Raw genomic sequence first — 26,608 nt, 5'->3', positions numbered from 1 at the left:
TTGGCGGGACTGGGAAGTGTGGTTGATTTTCAGCTGCAGGTCGTAAAAGCCCTGTCCTGGTAAAACATTTTATATTGTGGCCCAGAAAGCTTTTTAAACAATGACTTTGGTGTAAATCATGCCTGCAGCACATGCGTCGTTTACAGAGGGGGAGGCTACCATTATCCCGCCTGAATCGTTTAAGTCTTCTCCTGGGAGCCAAGGGTTTGGGCTCTAAGTGTAACTTAATGTCATTGCCTGGTAACCTTAGCTTCTCTTGTCTCTTTTTCTGAGAAGTTGGGGCCTGTTATGTCAGGTCATCACCTCATAATACTACAATCTTTTAATTTGACCCTTGATTCTGCCGCAGAGGGGCTGAGGGAAGAGTCAGCTAAGCTTCTGCTGCTTGGAAAACCTACTTGATGAGCCATAAAGCATTTTCACTGTACATTAATGTTTTGCATCAGACAATTTCTCTAGTGTCACATTATCCCAAAGCAAGTGATGATAGTTGGTGTGTTTTGCAAACTTACAAGGATATTGGGGTTTTTCATTATTATGCCAAGTGAAAACGAGAAAGTTTAACTTGCATTAGAAGGATCAGCGACTCATTTTGTTGAAATTACTGGCAATTTGAGTGCGGTAATGTCAACTTGTGACACAGCTTTCTACATTGTGTTTTTTTTTCGTTGAGGGCTGATCTCTCTTCATCTTAGGTTACAATTTGGACTGAAACATGTTTTTGCGAGGTCTTATGTGCGAGAAACACTGTTGATTGCTCGTTTAGAGAGCAACCTCACCCTATATAAATAAATCACCTCAACAGGAACCCTTGGAAGAATTGATCCTTTTTAATCGCCTTGTGATGTTTTGCTCAGGAGAAGAATGTGAGGCTGCATTTGTAATTTAAAATAGTGTTAAGTTTACGGCATGGCTCTTTGTCTGACAGTGCTGGTACGACTTTGGTCCAGACTTAACAAACTAAATAAAACCTAATTCATCAGATGATCCCGCAACTAAACAAATCCCCATTTGGCCAGACTTATTTTGAAGACAAAATGTACACAAAGTGTTTTTGAGTCCCTGGATGTTGGTCATGAGACCTGTCAACAGAATCAGTACGTTTACAAGCTGTAGTCCGACTAAGACAGGCAACCCGACAACTTCCAGTGCGGAGGAGAAAATTGATTTATTGGCTGTGTACATCTGACATTTACATCACAGAAAAACAAAAGTTTTGTATGTTTCGTACCTGCTTGCACTGTTGCCTTACAGAAAAAAGACCTGGGTACGTGACAGGAGTTTACATGTTCTCCTGGTGTGCACATGGGTTTTCTCTGGGCTCTCCAGTCCCACAGTCCAAAATGCAGCGGTTAATAGAGACTCTAAATTGACCATATGAATAAATGATTGTTTGTCAATGTGTGTTTGCCCTGAGATGGACTGGTGACATGTCCAGAGTGTTCCCAACTTTTTACCCCATGTCAGCTCTGATTGGCCCTGCGACCCTCATGTCAAACAATTAATGAATTAATCAACTTCAATGAACTTCTCTAAAAAAAAATGCTGTTCACTTCCACCTTGATGTAATGATCAATTGGTCAATACAGTGTTGTCAAATTTGATGGCAAAGACATTGCAGTGAGATTGAAATGGTGATAATGCATTCCCCTGATGTGACCTGATATCCCCATCTTCCTCTTGTATAAAACAACAATGCAGTCTAATTTTCTTCTCACCTCATCGTCCAAGGATTATTGTTTGAACCGTGAGGAGACGCCTCCATCAATGTTGTGGTAGAGAATTGGATCCAAGTGAGTGTCAGTCATACACATTAATTTCCTCCTTGAGTGTTTGGTTTTAAACTTCGGGCACATCAGCCTTGCCATGGCTTATTTTCTTTAGTCATACATTTATAAATATGAGGATTTATCTGAAAATCAAATATCAGAGGGTTATGGATTAAGGGTGCAATGGTGTGTGTCCGTGTGTGTGAAAATGTGTCGAAACACTACCTGCTGACACCTGTGTATGTATGTGTTTCAGGAATGACTCATGTTATGGGGGCCTAAATCTACACACACGTGGGGGCTTTTCTTCTTGCTGGGGACAAAAAGCAAGTCCCCATAACGTAAATTATTACATTTTAATGTCAAGATCATGGGCCACATGGTTGGTGTAGTGGTTAGCACTCTTACCATTGCATCAAGGAGACCCAGGTATGAGCCCCAGCAGAAAGAACAAGGGCCTTTCTGCATGGACTTTGCATGTTCTCATTCCTGCGTGTGTGTGTGTGTGGGTTTTCTCCAGGTTGTCAGGCTTTCTCCCACAGTCCAAAAACATACACTATGGGGATTAGGTAAATCAGTCACTCTGGATTGACTGTAGGGTTGTTTGTCTCTATATGTGGCTCTGTGATGGAGTGGTGAACTGTCCAGGGTGCACCCTGCCTATCGCCCTATGTCACCCTCCTGTGTAGGATAAAGCAGTAGAACATGAATGTAGATAGATAGATAGATAGATAGATACTTTATTCATCTCACAGAGAAATTCACATATATGGTACAGACATGAGGTTACGGTTAGGTTAAAGTTAGGGTTAGGCCAGGAGTCATTTTGGATAAGGTCCAAAATCTCCAGGAAATGAATGTAAATCATTGTAATGCCATGGAAACCAGACTCTGTGTGTAGTCAGGACATTTTGTGAAAGTGTGGACAATTTGTTGGGTCCTCACATTCTGCCACACCTTAAAGTGGCTGTTTAAGATTTGGTTTTAGTGTTAGAATTGGCTTTTGGTTAAGGGTAAGGGTAAGGTATTTACTTGTTATGGGTAAGAGGCATGGAATGTTTGTTTGTGTGAGAGAGATAATTTATCAAATTAACTTACATGTCCCACAATCCAAGTCAAATTTGGAGACTGTCATCAATGAGACATTTAATCTCCAACAGTATTGCTGTGAACAACCTAGGTAGAGAAACTGTGTGTGTGTGTGTGTGTGTAGTGGTTAAGTGTTGAGACAACCTCTACTATGTTGTGATTAAGGTTGCTGACTGTTTACTCTGGAGTGCAGCACATTCCTTGCAGCCTTAATTGATAGCAATTTGTGGTTTTTGATTCGGTGTTTGATTGGGAGGTATATTTCGAAGACTTGATTTGAAGGGCACAGAGTTTTTATTGTCTTTGGAATGTTCGGGTTGAATGCCTGAATGATAGCCTGCTACCTTGCGAGACATCAAGTGGGGGAGGAGGGGGACCAATGAGTTGGCATTAACTTGGACTGCGCTGCTTCTTCTTCTTCTTCTTCATTTTTAGCTCCATCTTTTGGCCTCTTGTTTTTGCGTCTTGCCATTTATGAAGTTGAACATGAAAAGCTACTCTTGTGCGAAGTCCCACTGTGCTCAGAGCTGTCCATCGGAACAATTGTTTTCCCTCTGTAACCAGTGGAATTGTCCCTCCAGGGGACCCCTGGCTTGTTACCCTCAACTTTAAGTGCCAGATGTTATGAAAGGATCTATTGAAGTAGACCTTTAAGTCATAAAGTAATCGAAAAAAGTAACCATAACTGAAAAGGTTTTTTTTTTTTCCTGATAGCTTCAGTGACCAGATTATGTGATCGGATGTACAGTACATGAATCTCTCACATGTAAATGTCTTGTGGATCAAAGCTTGTGGGTTTGGTAGACACATAAGAGACTATTGATACACTAATAAATGCCAGTATTTAATTGTGTGATATATCACTGTATTGATATATCACAAATATTCTTGGTGACGTATTTGAGCCTCTGATCACTGGTTGGCAGCAGGCTTTTGCCAATTTGAGTCTCTGTAATTTCTTCCACTTTTTTCACTAGACATAAAACTATGTATTGTTCATGTAACACTGTTATCTACTAAAATAGACATTATATTGGATGTTTATCATATCTGTAGTATATAATAATTGTGTCAAGATTTCTGTGCATGCTTGGAATTTATTGTCTAAAGATACCACCATGTGACTTGAGTTTTTTTTTTCAGTATTTCCAAAACAGAAAAAAGTCAGACAAGAGAAAAGCCAGAGCTAAAAAGAAATGAGAAACAGCGGCATGATCAGGAGTGATAGAGAAGGAGAGAATGGCAAGCAGGGTGGAAAAAAATGTGGAATATGAGAGACAGAAATTTGAGATATTAAGAGAATAAATGGAAAATATCAAAGAGAGGAAGAAAATTGGTTTACAGTTGTCTGTCTGCCATTATTCCCACTCTTTGACTGCCTGACACACACACACACACTCTCTCTCTCTCTCTCTCTCACACACACACACTTGCGAAGTTGCAGCTGGCCCCACTCCACGTTTGAACTAGCATGCTTGACTGAGGCCCATTTATTGATTGGCTAGTGTGCCAGACCTGAGGACTCGTGGGGCTCGGATACCCCGGATTACTCCCCCCACGTTTACACATCACACACTCTCCCAGCCCTCCTCCCTCCCTCCTCTTCTCCAAATTACTCCTGAGGAAGAACGGGAGCCAGTCGGAGAGGAGAGGACCAGCAGACAGGACACACTGAGTGACCCAGAGAGGAGCACATCATACATCAGGAAACTCATCCAGAATTGGGAGTGATTGTTTCACACATTTGAAAAGGCATGGAGCAAGATTTTTCACCTTGCAAGTTAGTGGTGATGGCTCTTCTTATCCTGGTAATGTCCTTTTTTGCATTTTTCTGTTAATTTGGCATCATGAATTCTCTTTATACTATGTATTCTATGACGATGTGACTCTTCTATCAGCAGTAGTTTCAGACATGTGACCTGTCTTGCATGTGCTGAAATGTCGTCGTCCTGTGTGTTTTTGATGAACAAAATATTTTGACTTGTCACACAAGTGCTCCCAAGGACTCCTTGTTACTTAGCAATGATGGCCTCTCTGCATGACAGTGAGTAAAGTCCAGTGCTGTGCAACGCAGTGGGGAACGGACGACAAGAGATTCAGCAGATGTGCAAATATCATATGTCTTGCCGACTGAAAAGGCCATCGTGTGTATATTGACTCAGTCTGCAAAAGAAGGCACCAGAGTCAGGTTTCTAATTTTCCCTGTCAAGGAGTTTTCCATCTTCAAGGAAAATGTCCTGCGCCTCAGTCCCGCTGACAGGTGACTTAAATAGAATCTGTCCATCAGAATAACATGTAATGTGGAGGTCAGTGGTCTAATACCGTATTCTCATTTCCTCTCTTCCAGTTGATGTGAAAACACAGGATGGGTGACAGCCATAGTTCCCTTGTGGTCATGTGTTTGCTCTGTTTTTCCCATTGTAACAGAGCCAGTGAATCAATTTGTCTAAATATACATGCTTTTTGTGTAAGTGGAGGAATGTGAGGTGGCATGGTGAGTCGTCTGTGGAGGGGATCTTCAAATGGAAGACTGTCTGCTCCCTGCATGATGTGTAAACGATCAGAGCGGGAGTGGTCGGATGTGTAGTGATGGACGGTTAGGAAGCCCCCTAGTGGATAAAATAGTCTGTATGTAAAAAATGGACATAGTTTTGCGGTTTTAAAAGTGATGTTTTGGAAGTTGGACAAAAGTAGTAGTTAGTCACTTGGGGGCAATACCACAGGTTGCAAGAAGAAATGGCAGTCTAAGGGAAAATGAGTATCTTCCGTCAACAGTTAACATTTCTCAATGGCCAGTTTCAGGTCTTCTTCAATAGAACATGCTGGCAGTTTTGAAAATTATACTCAACTACAGTGTAATAGACAGCTAGTGTCCTCCAATAGGTGCTTGGTTGCAGGGTGTTTCTTTGAAACCAGTCTATGGTGTTATCTGCAACCTTCTCATATACCCCTGTGTGTCTGTAAAGCCACATCTACAGGGATGTGACAGAGCAACAGCATATGACATTCTTGGGCTGAGATCTTGCTGTTATCTGAGGCTTATTGGATCACCAAATCCTTGCAGGACAACCCTCTGACTAGCGGTCCTTTTTGTTGCTTTCACCAAGAAATGGCATCAATCAATCGGCTTATTTATCTCTGTCCCTTCATCTTCTTCCTGTCCTCTTTCTCTTTGTTACGTCTCTGGCCCTCTTAGCTTTGCAACACACAGCGATAATTGAATGCAAAATTTCACCACTTGCATTTCAATAGGAGAATTAAGGTGTAGGTCTAACCAGCTGCCCAGAGAACTGACTGCCTGTATTTATTTATCGTAGATCCAAACACAGAAATAGTTGGCCCCTGCAGAAAGTTGTGCCGTTTGTCGATATGTTTGGCAGTACGCTCCACTGGCAGCACGTTAACGTCCTGCTGTTTCCCACTGCTGTTCCTCACGCGTCATCAGCACTGACAGGCATTCATATCAGTCCCCCTACACTTTTAACAGGGTGAACCAGTGTGTATAGCGTGGGTGTTTTTGCTACCATGACCCAAAGAAAATAATCAGTGTAGTATTATTATCTTGTATCTGCTTTCCTCAACCCTCATTCATCTTTGTAGACTAAGCGCAATGCTTTTTTACCAGGAAAAAGAGGCCAAAGAGGTCAGAACAACTTGGCAAACCAAGATGTTTCCCTCTGAGTCTCAAAGCAAGCTGGACCTTCAGTGCAGTGTGGTTAAATCTCTTTCAAGCAGGTGGAGTTTTCACAGTACCTCCGCTGTTCACTGTGTCCAGAGTAACTGAGTTTGTGCCTCAAATGGCATTCCCAGTTTGCAGGATGTATAGGATTTTTGTCAAAATCTTTCTTTACGTGGAAGTACGCAACAAAACTGCACTTAAGCAATTCATATTCTTTCACAGTTCAATAGAACCAGGAGTGTGTCCAGTTATTGTGGCAAATAATCATTTCCAAATCCACTGCTTTGAAAACTGCACAGAATAGCAGATTAATTTACTGAATGTGTTTGAACCTCCGGCTCACGGAGCACATTCCTGCTGCGTAGGAGGTGGATGACTTTTTTCCCAATATTAGCTCCAAGTTAACTTTTTTTTTCATTTTCCAGGTTTTCATCCATTTCACAGGTACAGAACCAATTTTCCCTGTAACTCTTTTCCCACTGGCAGCTTTGGAGGAGAATACCTACTCCACCAAGCTCAGCTCTTCTCATTTTAATCACCTCTGCCCCAAGAAGTTTATGTTTTTTTGTGTGCCGTCTGTCTGTCTGTTCGCAGGGTTACTCAAAAACAACTTAACCAATTTCCATGAAATTTTATGTAGGGGTGTGGCATGACCCAGGGAAGACCCATTAAACTCAATTTGGACTTAAAGGGGGTGGACACTGGAACGCTGAATTTGTTTGGCTTTTTAAGTGTTGGCATGTGCACTTTCTTGTTAGCAACAGCCATCAGTTCTTTTTCTCACTTTGTGTGGTATTTAAACACTCAGCTCTCTCACTTTATTCAATCAGTACTTCAAAGGGCACCAAGGAGAGTGAGGCTGCTGAGTAAGAACCAAGATAAATAAACATAACTCACATGCTTCCACACTGTAGATGATCCACACCACATGACAGTGCCAGCCTTACAAATAAACATCTTTATTCGAGCAAGGTGATTCTGACCAGTTTAATCTGCTCCAAAAGTATGAACAATCCATGAGATGAGAGGGAGATAGAGGGTTGGAGAGGATCTCCACTTTTTTGGCTGTTGCTTTACATCTGAGACCCACATTGCCCCTCCAGTCGAAAAATTAATCTTCTCTTAATATTGCTTTTGGACGCCACAGTTACAGCCATGTGTCTCCTGCCAGATACTGTATGATGCAATCAACAGAGACACACACACACACACACACACACACACACACACAAGACTGAAACCTAAATAGGGGACTAACGTTTCATAATTACACAGCATGACTCAGACAACTGAAATATGTGCTAAGGGTAAAAGTCAAGAGCTTTTGATTATTTCCTCTTTACCATGTCTCTCATCCTGTCACATACACTCCAGTTTTGTTTTCAGCAGTTGTGAGGAATTCAGTGCAGGCTCCTACCAACAGTGTTGCTTTTCGGGTGCTAACACTTCAAGTGTTATGGGTAATGTCCTCTGGCAGGAAATAAAGCTACCCCTATAGATTTATGAGACAACATATAAATCAGTCAATATGTCACACAACTTGTCTCATTGCCACCAAGTGAAGATGGTGGACAGATGTTGTGCCAAAAACACTCTGGTCTTTGCTGATTTTTGATGATGCTGTTTGATCTGCCACCCAGAGCCAGGCTACTGCTCTTATTCCCAGTGGGTTTGCTGGTTTATCCTGCAGGGATGGGAGGGCATTTTACCGGATCCCCACAGATCCAGGGCGATCACAGTGAACAGAAGTAGGGGGAGCGATGGGAACAAACACAAGCAAAGGATTTTATGCTTAGCTCTTGGCAAATCATCGACTCAGACTAGATTTACCAAGAGCTAGTCTGCACAGCCACATTACCACAGCAAATACTTACATTACACTGCCTGTTACTAATGCTAATGTTATGCTAACACAACACTCACTTCCAGTGACTACAATACTATCTTTAGCCAGTAGACTCCAGAGTTTAATGTTTGTCACAAAGCCCGATTACGTCCATTTGTTTCCCTCCAGGCTCTTGTAAACTTTCAGAGAGTGCCCGGAGATATAAGAGTAAGTTGAAGATGCCAGGATACTGTATTTCTGGAATAATGTCTTCTCTGGCTATTTCAAGACATGTAAAAAGCACACAGGAGGCATCGTAAGGATCAAATATATTCAGTCTGTCATGTGTTGCAATATATCGGTCGATCTCCATAGATTTAAACTCTGACAGGTTGAATCTAGAACTGGTCCCATTAATTTTTGCTGCATGGCAGTTCATAGTAACCGAGTCAACTGATGTCAGGTGGTATTGGTGTCACTGGGCTTCGGGTTTTATCTCAACTACAGCTGCCACAGAGTGAACACAAATGTGTCAAACTGGACAGGATTATACTGTCACGTTTATAATCATACCGTCACGCTTACATGTTTCCCTAATGTCATGTCTCTCCCTTTGGTGTTCAGAGCTCTCGGACGGCAAGATCAGAAGAAGACAGGGACACGCTGTGGGATGCCTGGGGATCATGGAGTGAATGTTCCCGTACCTGTGGAGGAGGAGCCTCATACTCCCTCCGACGATGCCTCAGCTCCAAGTAAGGACTGCAACGATGTATTGTCCTTATAAACAATACAAAGTATAACGAAGTCTCATGCAAGTTTTTTGCTTTAATATCTCACATTTTGGCGTATTTCCATTAAACAGTTCTAGCATGGCACGGCTCGACTCCAGCTTTTCCATTATAGATAGTACCTGGTATCTAGTGTTTTTTTTGGTACCTGCTCTGGCCAGGTTCCAAGCGAGCTAAGCCGATACTAAAATGTGACGTCAACAGACTGCCGGCCACTGCCTGTCAGAGAGTGTTGTCACTGGAAGAGTCATGTGACACGACGCTGGCACGTCACGTCACATGCACGTTATTTTATAACGTCGTCAGTTTTGCGCAGCCAATGCTATGACAACCCTGCCCACGTTGAGGAGAGTAATGGAAAACCAAACCAACTGTATAACTGGACAACTGCATAATGGAAAAGCGCCATTAGTTGTGATTTTGTAAATGTGAGATGTTGAAAACTTGCACGAGACTTTGTTATACACTATAATGTACTAACACTATGTACAAATGACATCTACTCCATACACATCCATCCAGAAATAGAGAGTGATCCTCTCTGGCTCTTGTATTAAAACGTTTTTCATTGTGAGTCTAAGGACAGTGGATGTTGCTGTGTGTACAGATTATAAAGCTTGCTGAAGCAAATTGCAATTTGTGAATTTGTGTGATGTAAATTAAATTGATTTGATTATTTGATTAACTTGTGCAGTGCCTGTGCAAAATCTGTTTCTGTGTGTGTTTTTATAAATTGTTATTCGCATATATTAAGTAATATGCAAATAACAGCCAGGCACACACACACACACACACACACACACACACACAGACATTCCTGCAATTTATAGATGATTGCAAACAGTATAACAGTATAGATTAAATTAAATGTGTAACTTCAGTTTTTGGTCTCATTTACCTCAAGATAAGTCGAAACATTTCAGCGGCAGTACGCAAGCTTGGCCACTTTTTCTGAGGTAAACTCCACTTCTAAAAAGAATAAAGTCCTGAATGGTTTCCATTAAAGTGCCATATCATGGTTTTAAGATTCAAGACAAGGAAGCTTTTGCCAAATAAATCCAGACAGCATCCCTAATAGTGTGAGTCAATCTCAGCAATCGCTTCGTTCCCATGATCTGAGACTGTTAAATATCCCTGAGGGGTCAACTGAGATCACTCCCCCATCCACCTCCTTAAAATGCATAGACAACCATATGAGCCTCAATCTTTAATTCATTAGTGACAATAGGGATCTCATTTTCAGTAATGGCCCCAGACATATTTCTCTTCAAATGTGAGCAGAACAATCAGTGGCACTTGCCAAAATGCACGCCACTTTTAATTACTTTCTTCTTACGATACAGTTCTCTGCTAGCAGTTGGCCTATTGGTTGAATTCCCACTGCTCATCATCTTGGCTTAAGATTGGAGCTTGCACTCTGGACCTCTCTGTGCTTTCATCCTTTTGCCAAAGTCACCCAGTTGGTTAAATCTGAAGCTAACCCAGTGGGCTTCAAGATTAAAGCTCTGGGCAAAGTGTTCTAGGCAAAGTGGCCAATTACAAATGGATATGAGGAGCAAGAGTGAAAAAAACGAGACAAACGGAGGGTATGTTTTCCATAGAAATGTTGTCACATTTATAGACTGGGAAATAGCTGCACCGTGACTTCATTGCATTCCTGTATTTTACTGTTCCCAGAAAGTATCGCTCACTCAGTAAAGGTGGCCAGTTAGCTTTGCTGCTCAGGTCAAACCCTGTTTCACTGACAAGCACTTTGGTGGGAGTGACCAGCAGTGACTGCAACAGCCCCTGATTGTTAAACAGTGCAACTGTCTGGAGACACACTGACAAAACAGCAAAGTTCACAATTAAGGTCACAAAGACGCTTTCAGCTGTTCACAACCATGACTCCATCTTCACGAAGAACCAGGCTGAGGAGCATTAGGCCGTCAACATCTTAAACTCAAAGTGACAGACTCCTCCCACTCTCCTCTACTGCTCTGTAAACACCAAGGATTTTATTTTGTGATATCAGCAGCTGCCGTGTCTCTTTGCTTGCCCAGAATTTTTTGGGCTGGGTGGGGGGGGGAGCGGGGTCAGACAAACCTCAGATTGCTACTGGCTGTAAAAGCAATTGACGTGTTAAGAAGTGTTTGGGGTTTGAGCTTGTCAGGAGTGTTTGTATATGTAGACGTACGCACTCGTGGAAGCCTAGGCGGGTATGTTTACAAACCTGTGTGTCCTTTGGCACTCGCAAGCATGTATGGGGTTCTTAAGCAAATGGTAGAGCCTGCTGTCCCACCTCATCCCAACTCACCCCACTGTTGCGTGGGAATAAGGGAGCAGTAGCCTGGCCCTGGGTGGCAGATCAAACAGCATCATTAAAAAGCACAGCACAAGGCCCCTTATGTGTGTGTGTGTCTATGTGTATGTGTGTACAGGACTCTTTGGAAAGAGTGGCTGTGCAACACCCACCAAACCAATACCACTCCAACTCTCTGACCTCTAAACACACACACACACACACACACACACACGAAGGACTCACTGCCACTGCAAAAATGCTAGACAGCCTCTCAAACGGGTACATGCACAGGTACATGTACAGACTAAACACAGATTGCCTGGCCCTCATTAGTCTCACTGGCACAACACACTTTATCATAAGCGTCATTATTAACAACAGCATAGCCGGTTTGAGGCAAGTGTGGACATATGGATTGGGTGTCATGGCAAAAGAAAGTACCACTCTGTTATTTATGAGGCTCATGGTTGGCAAACACATAACATATTTGTCTTTTTTGTCATTTCTTTTCACATATATACAGAGGCCCCTTAAAATGTATTTAGATCTTAAGTAATTTTAAAGTAAACTGGAATAAGAGAGTCATGTAACCCATTAATCACCTTCCACCATTAGGAAATGAAAATAAGCAGTCGGGGAATCCAGTTAGGTGTTATATGAAAAACATCACTCCTAATTTAGGATGTTTTTACTATTTACTGGTTCACTGATTTGCAGAAATTATAATAGGCAGTGGCTTTAAATGTCTGTGGTGTTTTGGAATTGAACCAAATGCATGCCACAGCTGTGTTTAGGGTCTATGTTTAAAGGCTATGGTTGTTAAAAGGGAATTTTCTTTAAGGCAGTGAATTGTCTAATTACCGTGGGTTTGGCACCGTGATTGTGTGTCATTACAGTATATGGGACCACCCTCTGTGTCACCCCTCTTCTCGACAAAACAAAATCTTAAGATTATATAGATGTCAAATATATTCTCAGATTGAGGTTTTTAAATGACACCTTTTAGACTCCTTGACTCAGAATCCATAAAATTATCCAAATAAACCAGGAAGCCTCAAATAAAGTGTAAACTGTAATCCTTTGCTTTATAGCCAATTAGCTACATGATTAGTGCTGGGCACAAAGCACAGCTGAATCTTATGGGAATATGACTGACATTGACTTCTACAGTCCCAGACGATTCATTTACACAGTAATTTCTGTCCGGAAAGTGAATATTTGGACTTGTTTAGTGCCAAATTTTCATAAAGGGTCTACAATGAAAGCAGAGAAATAAAAGGGATCACTGAAATCCAATCTGTGCCAATCTCAGCTGACATAGGACGACATTGCAGAGCCACACATAGAGACAACAACCATTCACTCTCATATTCACACCTTTGGTCCATTTAGCATGACCAATTTACCAAAATTGTTTTTGGACTGTGGGAGGAAGCTGTAGAACCCGGAGAAAATCCATGCACACACAGGAGAACATGCAAACTCCATGCAGAAAGGCCCTTTGGTCTGGCATTACTCCTTCCGAGCCAGCCCATGGACGTTCAGTCCACCCTGAGAAATATTTGAAGTTACAGTATCAGCACATCTTCCTGTCTACCTGCTGCAAGTGTATTAATATAATGGCATATAATATGGAGTCAGGCATGTCCTGCAATATGATGAATTATTATGATGTTTTGTCATGTCTGAATATAGGTATGCTACTATAGACTAGTGTGTTATTGGCTGATCAGCAGATTCTGTGTAATTGTGACCTGTGTATATTTGTCAGAAAAGGCAGGGTCACAGTCTGTGAGTTATGTATTTTTTAGGAATTACCTCACTTAATTTCCGATGATGATGTTTAGACGTATTTAAATTTTTATGAAAAAAATTTTTAGGCCCTGCTTCTTCATAGCCCACATGTTGTTCACTCCAAATTCAAGCGGAAATGAAAAGGGATATTTGTTTTATGCCATTTGCCTCCCCAAAGAAAACTATCTACACTAAATATTGCTCAGCCCAGCATGACTTTCCACACTGATCCTGATCTTTACTCTTGGTCTTTGAAAGTCTCTTTGGGTTCATGACCTGCTGTTTGGTTTGGAAGAAGGGACTGCCTGAATTTGTCACAGGGTCTAATATTCTCCTCTACCACGCATCAACATTCACTGCTCTGTGGAACCATATCGTAAAACAAATCCTTAAGCCCTCATTTATGTGTGAGTCCAAACTCCCTACAATGTTGCCTCCAATTATGATTCCAGATTAGCTAAGCACCGATGGCACTGGAATTCATCTTGAGTTACAAATTCAAAAGACGATATCCTTTGATTAGTGTCCTCTGGGGTCCTGGATAATTGGCCTATCATCGTCCCCATCAATGGTTTATCATCACTCGGCATCAAAGCACCAAAGAATCCTAACTTTAAATAAGTGGTTAACTCCATAATTTTGGGCAGAGATGCTGCAGACTCGTCATGCACAGAGTCATGATCCAAACTGCTCCAATCTGTTCAGCAGACACAGGCTGCAGGGCTCTGCTGTGTCTACTTCACTACTGTGTGTCATAATGCTGCTTTATAAAGCTAATAGGCTTAAATACTTATTTAAAGACTGGTCATTATGACAAATGACAGCATTATTCATTCAAATAGTCCATGCTTTGATCACTGGTACACAGGTGGCCGACAGGGGCAAACGCACTGCAACGACTCATAACACATGCAAGAGGAGAAACGAGTTGCGGATTCAAAAACACAAACGAAAACAAAAACACACGCAGAAGCAAAAACACGCACAAACCCCAAAACACGCAGGACAGAAAACACACAATTGAGGTAACAGAAGAAGACACAAGGCATAGGGCAAGGTGATCTGCTGTGGTGATCCCTTAATAAATCTTGTCTTACATAATGTTGCATATTGCACATTTAAAAATGCAGCACTCAACAAAGCACTCATTTTATGTGTGTGTGTTTCACCACAATTCCTTTAGCACTAATCATACGTTTTTATCATCACCTCTTCTAAAATCTCATATGTCTACACCTACTTTTTAATGTATGCACAGTCATGGTTGGTTGCCCATCCGTCACTGCAGGATTCCACCCACTACTCAGCAACTTAAATGCAAGGCCAGTTCATCGAAATGCTCATTTAATTTCTTTTTTTCATCTGCAGGATCTGCGAGGGGCAGAATATCAAATATCGCACATGCAGTAATGTGGTAAGTTTAGTGAACTCATCTCATGTGATGGATGTCAGCAGAGCTTTCAAGTGATACGGCAAACAGCGATAGAGAGTTCAGTGTGGCAGAACTGTGACAATGTTCCCACGTATATGGGTAAGAGGTATAATTAGATACATACAGAAAAAATACATGTTGTAACAAATAAATATTCAATATAAAATAATATTAATATGAATTACTTGACATAAGAAAAAAGGTAATAGTATGTTAATATTGACATAAAGATACAAGAAGTGTATTGTCATATGCACAGTAAAAGCAGAATTTAAGACCATCTCCCTTTATATTCAACGATAGAATTCACCATAAATAATTAGCCATCACACATCTTTCACATGCTTCTGAGCAACATGTGGTGAGGTGTCTTGCCCATATAGCATCATGTAGACTAGTGGACTTAGCCACCGTTGCCCAGCAATTACCCTATCATGAAGTTGAAATTCATCCTCCCTTATGTTCTACACACACTATTGTTTGATGACAACAATAGAAATAAGATGACTTTTTTTAAATTGTTACTGTATTGTAATGTAAAGTGAGGTGATACTACTTCTACATCTTATTCTCAGGACTGCCCTCCAGATACAGGTGATTTCCGGGCGCAGCAGTGCTCAGCTCATGCTGATGTTCGATACCAGGGTCAGTACCACGAGTGGCTGCCTGTGTACAATGACCCGGACAACCCGTGTGCTCTCAAGTGCAAAGCCAAAGGTTTGGGCCTTGTGGTGGAGCTGGCGCCCAAGGTGCTGGATGGGACCCGCTGTTACACAGAGTCCTTGGACATGTGCATCAGTGGAGTCTGCCAGGTAGGAGACTGATCCACATTCATTTCTTCTCATTTGGAAATCACAAAATGTATTTGTTGTAGACTCACAATCTAGTGAAAAAGGGGTCCTTTGTATATACTGCGCTTGCATACCAGTGATTTGTGAGCACCCACAGGCTTCTTGAATCAACCTGAGGTAAAAATATGCGGAGCATACGAAGCATTTTTGCTGCTTGTTAGAATAAAATCTTTCTACGGCTGCAACATCTGGCTGATATTAACAATTGACATACTGTATTTCAACTTTTATGAAAATGCATTTTAAAGTTTTACTGTTTAAATTTGATCAAGAATGGAATGGCAGCAGTAGGGAAATTCTGTCTAAAAAACACAACATTCAACAATTACATTCATATATTTAATCCATTTGTTTATGCTCATCAAGGCAACAGCTTATTTACTGGTTTGCAAGTTGACAGTGACTCTGAATGTGAAAGGTAGTAAGAGAGCAAATCATGGAGAGGGTTGGCTCATGCTTACATCACGCCATCTGCTTTACAAATGAATACCCGATGAGAATCAGTTGAGACTGGGATTTTGACTGGCAGTCCAGGAAATAGTTTAGAATGCATATTTTCCCGCTTGAATGGAATTACGTCCCAAGGCATTGTGTGCGCACAGATACACAAGGATTTTAATATACTCTCTTGCCGTGCTTAAAATCACACTGAGGTTTTTGGTTTTCCTGACCGACAGAGATTGCAGAAAAACTCCATCAATCAACTGTGGATGGTTGAAGATAATATTTTATAGAAAACAGTGAGGAGCATTATTTTCAGCCGTGATCAGCTCACAGTGGATGTTTCATGCTATTGTGATTCTATGAATAGAAATATGAATATGGAGGAAACAAGAGTATTGTTTGGATCATTTGATTATATACTGACATTGTTTGAAGACAGACTTTCTTTTTAAAGTCAAACTGAAACAACACGTGTTTCCATTTTTGCACACAGCGCTAATATCCCGTGTATTTATTAATCATATTTTCTGTTTGTGAGTCTCTGTTTTTTTTTGTCATTGTTCAGTTTTGTCTTTGTGTTACAGATTGTCGGCTGTGATCATGAGTTGGGGAGCACGACAAAGGAGGACAACTGTGGTGTCTGCAATGGAGACGGCTCATCCTGCAGACTTGTGCGAGGACACTACAAATCCCAGCATGCTTCAGGAAAAAGTAGAGTCTGTTTATAATAATCCTAGTAATTAACTCTTTCTTTTTAACGTTAAATGAGCTGTCCACTTCTTTTTTTTTTACACACAAACTTTGGTCATATTCTGCTGAGCAACAGCTGTGTGGTGTCTCCTCTTATTCTGGAAGAAGCTTGACAAAATAAAGCCAGATGACTTCATCTTGGTTTGGGCTCAGCCTGCACAATTAAAAAAAAGTACAATCTCAGTTACAACCCTGAGCCTGACATTAAAAGACACTGGCATTTACTGGGCAGATAACTAATGAAAACCAATAAGTTGCATTGCATTATGGGAAGGTTTCTGTCTCCACTTGCGCTCCTTTGGTTTAGAGAACTTTTTGTAAATATCTGTGAGAGTACCACTCCTTGATATGTAAATGCAACATGACATTTATAGAGTGACACTGTAAAGCTACATTTTACCTTGTTTTGTTAAAGTTGACTAAAATTGTTTAGATTATATCAGAATAATGTGTATTTTTATTCTATTTCATCGTGCTGTCAAAGCACTCTGTTGCCTGAGTGGATTGATAATGAGCTGTGTCGGTTTTATTGCATTTACAAAAGTACTGTGTAGATATTTCTTCATGCCATCTCTCTGTGTGTATATTTGTGTGTCTGTCACCAAAGCTGAGGACACAGTCGTCGTCATCCCCTACAAGAGTCGTCATGTTCGTCTTGTTCTGAAAGGCCCGGATCACTTGTGTAAGTCCTGGTAGGTCCAGGGTGCCCTTCCATCCAAAACAGTTGAACAGAATATTTCCTTTTTTTTTTTATGTTATACTGTTTTCTAGTGATGTGTGGCTCCAAAAAATGTTCTTTTTTTTAGGTTTTTTTTTAGGTCAAATAAAACTTATTCATGAAATAGCTCACCCAAATACCAAGCAGTGATTAAGCTTATCAGTGATAATGGTCAAAAATGTTGGTAAATGGTCTTTTTCTTCTCAGCTGTCAGGAGCAAGTAGTGTCTTGCTTCGCAAGTAGAGCGGGATTGCTGGGATTTGAACCCACCTTCTGGTTGACACACTCAACCACTGACCCATAACCATATTGTATTTCTCCCTCATAAAAACTGGTTCTTAAAAGTGACTCAGGGCAGAATAACCAGGAAAGGTATTTATTTCTCCGCTTTGCTTTGGCTTTGAGGAGATGTTGGACTTCCAGTAAATATCACTGATGTCAAAGTACTGGCACCAAACTCCTAACTGAATCAAATTGATAGCAAATGTTCCATCTCTCTACCTATCCTCTCCTCTATAGTTGTTTCATGGGCCAGGCCAAAGCCATTCTTTTTCTGAATGGACAGATCCTCCATTAAATATTTCCCCAGCTCTTTTTTGGCCGCGGGCGCTTAAATTGTAACCATCTGTCGGCAGACGACGATGACTGCTGCCCTTTACTGCTTGTTCCTGTGTTTTCCCATTGTTTTTGTTTAAATGTCTTTGCTGGAATCACACAAGACCTTGTTAGGCCAAGGTTGGCGTGAGGTCAAACAATGGAAAAAAGCTCAGTGCAGTGCTGGCATGTTCACCGACCTACATGAGACTCCTGGCAGTGCCAAAGTGAGTCTCTCTCTCTCTCTCTCTCTCTCTCTCTCTCTCTCTCCAAACGCAACAACTACTCCGCATGTGAGTAACTGGATCTGATTGAAGAGCTGAGATGAATGAAAGTCATCCCTGGAATATCTCGACATTTTAATCCTCTGCACTTCTTCGCACTCATTTTCAGTTTCACATAGATGAAAGATTAAAAATGTAGACATGGATCACTATGATACTGTAAAGAGAAACTGCTGCAAAGAGAAACTATGTCATCGTAAACGAGGCCGTGAAGCTACTGTATCTGTTTTCTGTCCAGGATGTGTTCATTGTGCTTTCTGCACCGTTTCCTTTGCAGATGTGGAGAGTAAGAGCCTCCATGGCCTCAAGGGGGAATTGGTCTTTGATACAACTGGGCAGTACCACATGGACAACACCAGCTTGGACTTCCAGAAGCTTTCTGACAAGGAGATCCTGAGGATCACTGGGCCACTTGGAGCTGACTTCACTATCAAAGTAAACACTTAAACAATCAAATCACCAATCCTATTAAACAAATTAAGATTTAATAATTATATGAACAAATGTACTATTTGTGACATGAATGTTTTTTTTAATGTGATGAATGAATACAGTCTTAGTTAGTGTCCCAGAGCCCTCATGTTATGTGGAATAATTCCTTATCTTTAACACCATCTTTAACAGTTTTTGGAGAACACAAAAAGTTCAACCTAGAGTTTAACATTGTATTGACTAATTGTAAATTTGGGCCAAGTGGTCAGTAGTCATTTTACTCGACTAATCCAAAAAAGTCACTTTATGCCAAAAAATAAAAAAAGGTTTTTGCATGAAACTATTTGAGGTCAAGGCCCTCGCAGATGGCTTTAAAGTTCTTCCATTTTTGGGGTTTAAAGCATGAAAACACTCACCAGCGCTTCATCTGGGTGTGGAGATTTGTTAAAATCAGGTCAATTAGGTCACAAATTATAAAAAAAAATTTTTTTATAATTTAAATAAAATAATATTTTTTTTTGGGAGAAAATATTAATAAGTTGTATACAGTTTGTATGTTGATTCAGTATAATTTTAAACCAACCGACAAACTTGCAATTCATAGTACAGATGAATGAAGTACAGAGAGAATTCCACTTGTAATGATAATAACAAGTGGGTAATTACTGAGAAATCTGGCAGATTTCAAGCTATATTATAAGATAAAACAGGTTTAAACACTATATTATCAGGGGTGAGACACCATGATATGTTATTATCACAATATTGCAATATACTGTTTAATTGTTAAATCATATATTGCTATAAACTCACCTCACAGCTCCAGCGAGGGTGAACACTTGGCACCATCTCGTGGACTGAAATGTTAATTTATTTATTTTTATGCTAATCCACAACTTGTGTGTATAAACAAATGTTTATTTGTAACATCAGTTAAAAACCTTTGAAACTTATATCAAAAGCTATATAATGTCACCATGCAAAATATTGCGATATTTCACTATATGGACCCCTCAACCCCAATATATTATCATAAGTTAAAACAACTTAACCTCTCACTGAAATACTATGTATCATCAAGCTATGTTCACTCACTTTTTTGTACATTTATTTGCACCAGTAGTTACCAGCTAGTGGTTATTGGACTTAAATGAACCAGTAGCCCAGAAGCAAGACTGTAAATGTTGCTCAGAACTGCTGTAATAGTTGTATTCACTTATTTTATATTACTGCCGCCCCCAAGTGGCCAAAAAACCCAGATAATTATTACAGGTTACATTGGCAAGTCAAGCTACTACACTCTTTTCTCATTCAAATTAACCCTGCAGTGCTCAGGCGTCTGAGGGGCTTCTTTCTTTTGCAAATGATCCCAATCAGCTTCATTCCGCTGAAGAGCTGACATCACAAGGACAAGTCTGTGTTCTTTTCCGCAGCCTAACTCAAAACTGTTGCTCGTGCAATGCACAGCTCTGAAAATAGTGCACCCCAGCCAAACTGTGCTCTGATGGCCTCGTATTTCCACGAACTCCTGGTGAACTCCTGCAAGTCGTGCTCAGTTCAAGGCAGAACTGATTTTAGATGTTTATATATGAAGATATTAGATTATATGGAAGCCACTTAAATATTAAATGTAAATGACTCTTTTTTTTTAAGGTGCGTCATGCACTGTAACAATGAGCTTACAGAATTGGTTGACTTTAGGCTTTATAATGCTAAAAAGAAAATGCTGTCTTGCTGTCAACTAACTCTTGATGAAACTTTGATGTGATGTATTACCCTTAGAGAAATGTTATTATACATATGGGCATTTAATGTCAAATTTTATTGTTATATGTTATAGTAATTCATACATTCAGTAGTGGAGCATATATATTTATTTTTTTTGTTTTACATGACACAATGATTATGACATCTTTTTTGGCTCTATTTTATATATGCACACATATTCACACACACATATGCTCAGACACTGGGGACAGAGTGTTGACATTACGAACCACAGACTGGGAAACGCCTGTGAAAACTTCCCCCTCATAAACATGAGTCAGAGGCGGACAATAAATAGAAATAGGGTTGATGGAAGTATTAGAGGCTATAAATGAATACTTTTCTGATCTATTACAGCTCATGTGGTTGCACTGGTTTTGGAAAAAAGACAAACACAAAGAAGCACATACAAGCAGAGGTCAAATTCAGGATCACTTATTGGTGTGTTTGCAAAAATAGCTCATTTTAAAAATTCTTCTTATCTGAGGAATTCTAGCAGTGTTTAAGGGCTGACTGAGTAATAAGCCGTTTATAGTTTGACTTAAATCACAAATTGCTTTTTTTTTGTTTTGTATACTAAAAAATAATACTAGAACACCATCTTTAATGAAGACCATCATGAATTACACTGACTGGTCCAAAAAAATTATTTGCTCCATATGATGATGACATATTAAAATTTCACCATTTTTCAAAATTGTTCAACATTTTCTGACATTTTATGGACCAAACAAGTACTTGATGAAAATGAGTTGTAGTTCTATAATCATTACATCTCTTATGACATGATTGTTTTAAGTATTTTAAAGCTCATGCCCTGAAGCATGTTTTTTTTACAGGTACAGTTTACCAGTGGTGCAGACAGTGTGATCCAGTACATCTACTATCAACCCATCATCCATCGCTGGAGAGAGACTGATTTCTTCCCATGCTCTGTGACATGTGGTGGAGGTATGCCTGTACTGCTGGCAGGACAAAAAAGGCCTTAGTACTTCACTGTACCCAAAAATATTTCTAGCGATATATATGGTCTTTCTTTGTCTATAGGTTACCAGCTAACCTCGGCAGAATGCTTTGACATACGGAGCGGCAGAGTGGTTGTGGATCAGTATTGTCATTATTACCCAGAGAATGTCAAACCTAAGCCCAAACTGCAGGAGTGCAACATGGAGCCCTGCCTGGCTAGGTGAGAGACTAGACTTCTTGTGGGATCAGACTGGTCTAAGCCCTTTTTAAAATATTTTAAAATACAAACATCTGTTTCAAAAATGTACTGCCTAACTTCATTTATTCATTGTCTACCACTTTGTCCTCCACCTGTGAGGGTCATGGGTCCCCTGGAGCCAATCCCAGCTGACATAGGGCGGAACGTCAATTTAGTTTCCAATAACTCTCTGCATGTTTTTGAAATGGAAATGTGAGAGGAAACCCACATACATGCTGCAACATTGATAGACTACATACATAGCTTTTCAATATAAAATGTCTGTTTCATTCAAGCCATTGTCAAATGAGTTTACACAATGCTCTTCAAGCCTATCAGATTCACACAACTTGCTCTATGTTTCTTAGTGGTGTTTAGACATTGTGTCGGTCTGAGACATCACCGCGCTGGGTAAAAAAAGTGAGATGTCTGCAAACTATGACTGAAAACACAAAGAAGCACCTAGAAAAAGTTTCAGAAGTGAATTTTACTGCTCAAAAGATTGTTCAGTTTGCTGAAAGAAACACTTCTGCCCTACCGCTGTATACACAAACCTCACTCAGCCTCATCTGACATTATTGCTTGGCAGAGCCTGTTTGCAGATGAAGGATGCAGCATACACATAATGTTATATGGTTTATATTAAACAAAGGCAGAGTAATAACATAAACATCAAGGAAAAAGTTACACACTGCAGCTTTGAACATCTCTCAGCAGCATATTATATAATTCAATTGCTAAATCTTTTGATTGATTTTACCTTTCAGTGATGGCTACAAACAAATTATGCCGTATGACCTTTACCACCCCCTGCCCAGGTATGTATCTAGCTACTTTGATGCACAATTCGGAGAATGCAGTTTCCCAGTATTCATCACTATCACAACATGTACATCTCTACAATGTCAGATGGGAGAGCAGTCCCTGGACTGCCTGTTCTACTTCCTGCGGTGAGGGCATCCAGAGTCGCGCTGTGTCCTGTGTGGAGGAAGACATGCAGGGAACCATTACTGCCACTGATGAGTGGAAGTGTCTCTACTCCCCAAAAACAGCTATCCTGCAACCCTGCAACACCTTTGACTGCCCCACCTGGCTAGCACAGGAGTGGTCACCTGTAGGTCTTACTCTGTCCCTGCTTTTCAAATTTAATGTGGTGCTGTAAAATATTACAGAGTTGGAAATGTTGAATTTAAAAAAAGAGAAAAAGTAAAGAGATGTGTCTTTGTTTCAAATGGTGGTTACCACTCGGGAAGTCAAATATTATCAAATGGATCATTTGTCTTGGTAGTGTGCAGGTCGCTCCAGTGGGTCTCAATTAACCCTCAAGGTTAAAATATATATGTATAAAAATATGATTAATTTTCTCATGGGGGAACAAAAATATACCAACTGGAAAGGTTGACCTATGATTCTGACTTTAGATGCCAAGCAGTCCACTCAGAACTCAGAACTCCTGCAACTGCTCAAATTCAAACACAGCCCCGCTGTGTGATTAAGTGAAGCACTGCTAACCCCACTCTGAGTGTCCTTCACCACCCTTTTCCCTTGAACATACCATCCAAAACACACAACGCTTTAATAAAAACCCAAAAGTCAACAGCACACATGGAGTTCTTCAGCTTACTGTGTGCCATTCACACCCTGGCTATTGGGATTCTGCATGTGCATCAATCTGACCTTCCTCCTTAGTTTACTCTTGTAATTAAGTTTCATCCACCATAAATGCTCCACATGCCTTTTCCCGTTGGGATTTTTAAACTTCACCACTTATACCGGCACAAGGAGAGGGAGTCAGATTTGTGGCCTCCTAAAAACCTGGGAAGCTGTTTACCTAGCACATTCTTTCTTTGCATTTAAATGCTTGTTTTGGCCAGGGATAGACGAAGTTGACTCCAGAGCGGAGATCTTTGGATGGTTTCTTACTTTACTTCCTTTTAAGTACAGAGCTCAGGACTTTCTGGTTAATGTAAGTGATGATGTGGTCACAGGAAAAGGGCTCAACAAGTTGACCCTGATCCTGTGTTTGCCAGTCATTACTAATTGATTATATTGGCTTTTGTCATCAGTGTACAGTGACGTGTGGACAGGGCCTGCGCTACAGAGTGGTGTTATGCATTGATCACAGGGGGCTCCACGCCGGAGGCTGCAACCCTACTACCAAACCCCACATTAAGGAGGAGTGCCTGGTGACCGTGCCCTGCTACAAGTCCATGGGTTAGCTGTGTTTCATGTTTTAACATATTTAACATTATGTAATTGTTAAATAAACTAGGGTGTCTTAGTCAAAGTTAATCCTTTGTCCTCTGGTTGATTGCCCTAGATACCCTTCCAGTTGAAGCAAAACCTGTGTGGCATAAACAGGCCATTGAGTTGGATGAGGAGATCACAGTGACTGAGGAACCAAGGTAAGCATGCACATGTATTTCATCCATGTTTTTGACTTTATCCCATTTCAACCCTTGCCCCAACCACTTAGTCCTACACCTCAGTTTTGTATATTCAGGAGTAGGCTTAGGGTGACACAATTCTTGTCGAGGTAGTAGTATAGAGTGAAACTGAGGGATAACTACCCCTTTAAACAGATTTTTTTCAGGACAGAGCTATTCCCAGATTAGCTGAATCCAAGCAGACTGTTCCCATCATAAAGCTAACATTGGTTAGCAGGCTGTATAGAGCTCCAGACATCACATGACTTGGATTCTATGAACCACCATGTTGGCAGCTGAAGATGCAGCAAAAATCATTGGGACCGGTGCTGTCATAGTCCACTGCACACTATAAATCCACAGAGATCGACTGAATATATTTGATCTTTATAATGCCCATGGGGTGATTTTTTACGAGTTTGGAAACAGCCGGCGAAGACATTATTTCAAACCTGCAGTATCCTGACATCTTCAACTTCCTGATTAACTTCCATTAATCTTCCTCCAGAGAGTCACTGAAAATTTACAGGAGCCTGGAGGGAAACAAACAGACTCAATCTGGCTTTATGACAAACGTTCAATGATGGAGTTTACTGGCTAAAGGTTGTAGGGTAATTTGGGTGTTAGCTTAACATAGCATAACATGAGCATTCAATAGTGCAGTGTAAATAATTGCTGTGCTAACGTTGCTGTGCAGACCAGCTCTTTGTAAATCTAGTCTGAGTCCATGATTTACTAAGAGGTAACCAACAAATCCGTTGCTTGTGGGTTCCCATCTTTCTTTTCCACTCGCTGTGAGCACATTTCATAGCACCAAGGTCTCTGACTCTTTGCATCCTTGGGCACAACAGCTAGAACTCATTGGTGAAGAGACAAGTTGTCAGATATATTGTCTGATTCATGTGTTGTCTCGTATTTACATCTGTAGAGGTGAACAGTGTCCGTGCCAAAGTGTTGTGTGACATCAGCCGGAGCTCTATAGCTATGCAAATGACAACAAAACCATAAACCTCCCAGGTCTTGAAGATGTTTAATTTCTATTATATTATATATTATATTACCATAATCATTTCTGATTTCCATAATAGTGATGTAACAACAACTGACAGTGTTGTGTGATGTTCTTGAAGGGGTGTTCCATTTCCTAGTGGTATATTTTAACCCCTACCCCTTGTAACTCAGTTTCATGACAAGGGGGTAAAAATGAGAAATGGGATGGGTTCTTTGTCTTTTTATGGTGTTCAATCCCAGAAATACATATCAAATACTTTGTTTTACAGTTCATACTGACACTCTGCATTTTAAACAGTTTCCCTGTGGGTTTTTTAAGATTCCTAGCACACCCTGTCACCCAGATGACAGAGCCAGTTTGGAACCTTAGTTTACTGTCAGTGGTGCTAAAGCTTTACAAGGCTCTTGTGGTTCACAACCCTGAAAACTCATTGATTTCCCCTTTTAAAGAATTATTGTCACGCTGCAGGGGTAAAGAAGCAGAAGTCAGGTCCCAGATATACAGTTTCAACAACAGATTTTACAATCCGGCATTAAAGATTTACCTGGAGGTAAAATTGAGGGAGACAGGACCAGGTGCTGCCAAGAAAACTACATCTGTATCGTGGTTGTGTTCATGTCAAGTGCCATTTTCGTCAACTTTGGCATCAATGTGAACAGCCGTAGCCCCCATTTATTTCATGATGCTTTTCAAAATATAAACCTCTTTGGGCACACATCACTTTACACCTGGGCAAATTATTGTCAGACATGATGGCAGAACAGTTTTGTCACAACACGTACATATTTGATCCTATGACATTTCGCTGAACAATTGTCAGGTCTGATTGAAGAGTTTGTTGTACTAGGTTATTTAAGGTAAAAGGTTAACTGAGTGTCAAAGAACCATCATACTGTTCAATCACTAGCTACCAGCATTACCTCAGTGAGCCCTTAGATGTTCCAGATGTTCTTGTCCCACATATCAGTTGACGAATAAAGGCCGTTCTCAAAAGATGGACAATGTTTGGACTCAACCCACTGTCTTGCATGACTTGCATTAGTGACCATGTTAGCCAGATCAAAACATCTGTTGCTTTGACTTATCTTTGGAGCACGAGGTGGGAAGAGAGAGAAAGGGAGGGAGAGAAATGCCAAAACATATGATTGCGCTCTAATGCAAAAAAAGAAAAAGTCTTTCTTCCAAAAGCACATAAATATCTGTGTATAATATGCAGCCATCCACCAGCCAACAACAATATCTGCCTACCATATGGGGCCAGGTTACGGATGTGAGAGAAAGGAGAAGGAAATTCCTGTGTTAGACTTATTGCACTTCCATTGCCAGACCTTGTGCCTGCTCTGAACCACCACTGTGCAACTGCTGAAAATTAAAACCATCTTTGCTCCAAGAATTGGCCAAGTTTTTTCATTTTTTTTATTTTCACATTACCATCACCGTGAGTAAATAAAATATCTCCACTGATG

The 26,608-nt window shown here is 40.6% G+C and overlaps 1 protein-coding gene across 3 annotated transcripts in view; it reads left to right on the top strand.

Annotated features, from left to right (window-relative positions):
• Positions 1–26,608, top strand: part of LOC122767107 (ADAMTS-like protein 1) — a 103,157-nt gene that overhangs the window by 62,151 nt on the left and 14,398 nt on the right. For 2 of the 3 annotated variants that reach the window (XM_044022464.1, XM_044022463.1), the window contains exons 3-14: positions 8,987–9,114; positions 14,597–14,642; positions 15,236–15,472; positions 16,540–16,666; positions 17,313–17,387; positions 18,579–18,736; positions 21,340–21,451; positions 21,548–21,686; positions 22,472–22,522; positions 22,614–22,818; positions 23,771–23,918; positions 24,025–24,109. In XM_044022464.1, coding sequence (XP_043878399.1) covers positions 8,987–9,114; positions 14,597–14,642; positions 15,236–15,472; positions 16,540–16,666; positions 17,313–17,387; positions 18,579–18,736; positions 21,340–21,451; positions 21,548–21,686; positions 22,472–22,522; positions 22,614–22,818; positions 23,771–23,918; positions 24,025–24,109 — 1,511 coding nt within the window. Of the gene's footprint in view, positions 1–4,504; positions 4,667–8,986; positions 9,115–14,596; positions 14,643–15,235; positions 15,473–16,539; positions 16,667–17,312; positions 17,388–18,578; positions 18,737–21,339; positions 21,452–21,547; positions 21,687–22,471; positions 22,523–22,613; positions 22,819–23,770; positions 23,919–24,024; positions 24,110–26,608 lie in introns of those variants that run through there. The other variant, XM_044022465.1, reaches the window with a different exon arrangement.

Source organism: Solea senegalensis, linkage group LG3, assembly GCF_019176455.1.
Source record: "Solea senegalensis isolate Sse05_10M linkage group LG3, IFAPA_SoseM_1, whole genome shotgun sequence".
NCBI lineage: Eukaryota > Metazoa > Chordata > Actinopteri > Pleuronectiformes > Soleidae > Solea > Solea senegalensis.
This window is presented reverse-complemented; position numbering and strand designations above follow the sequence as displayed.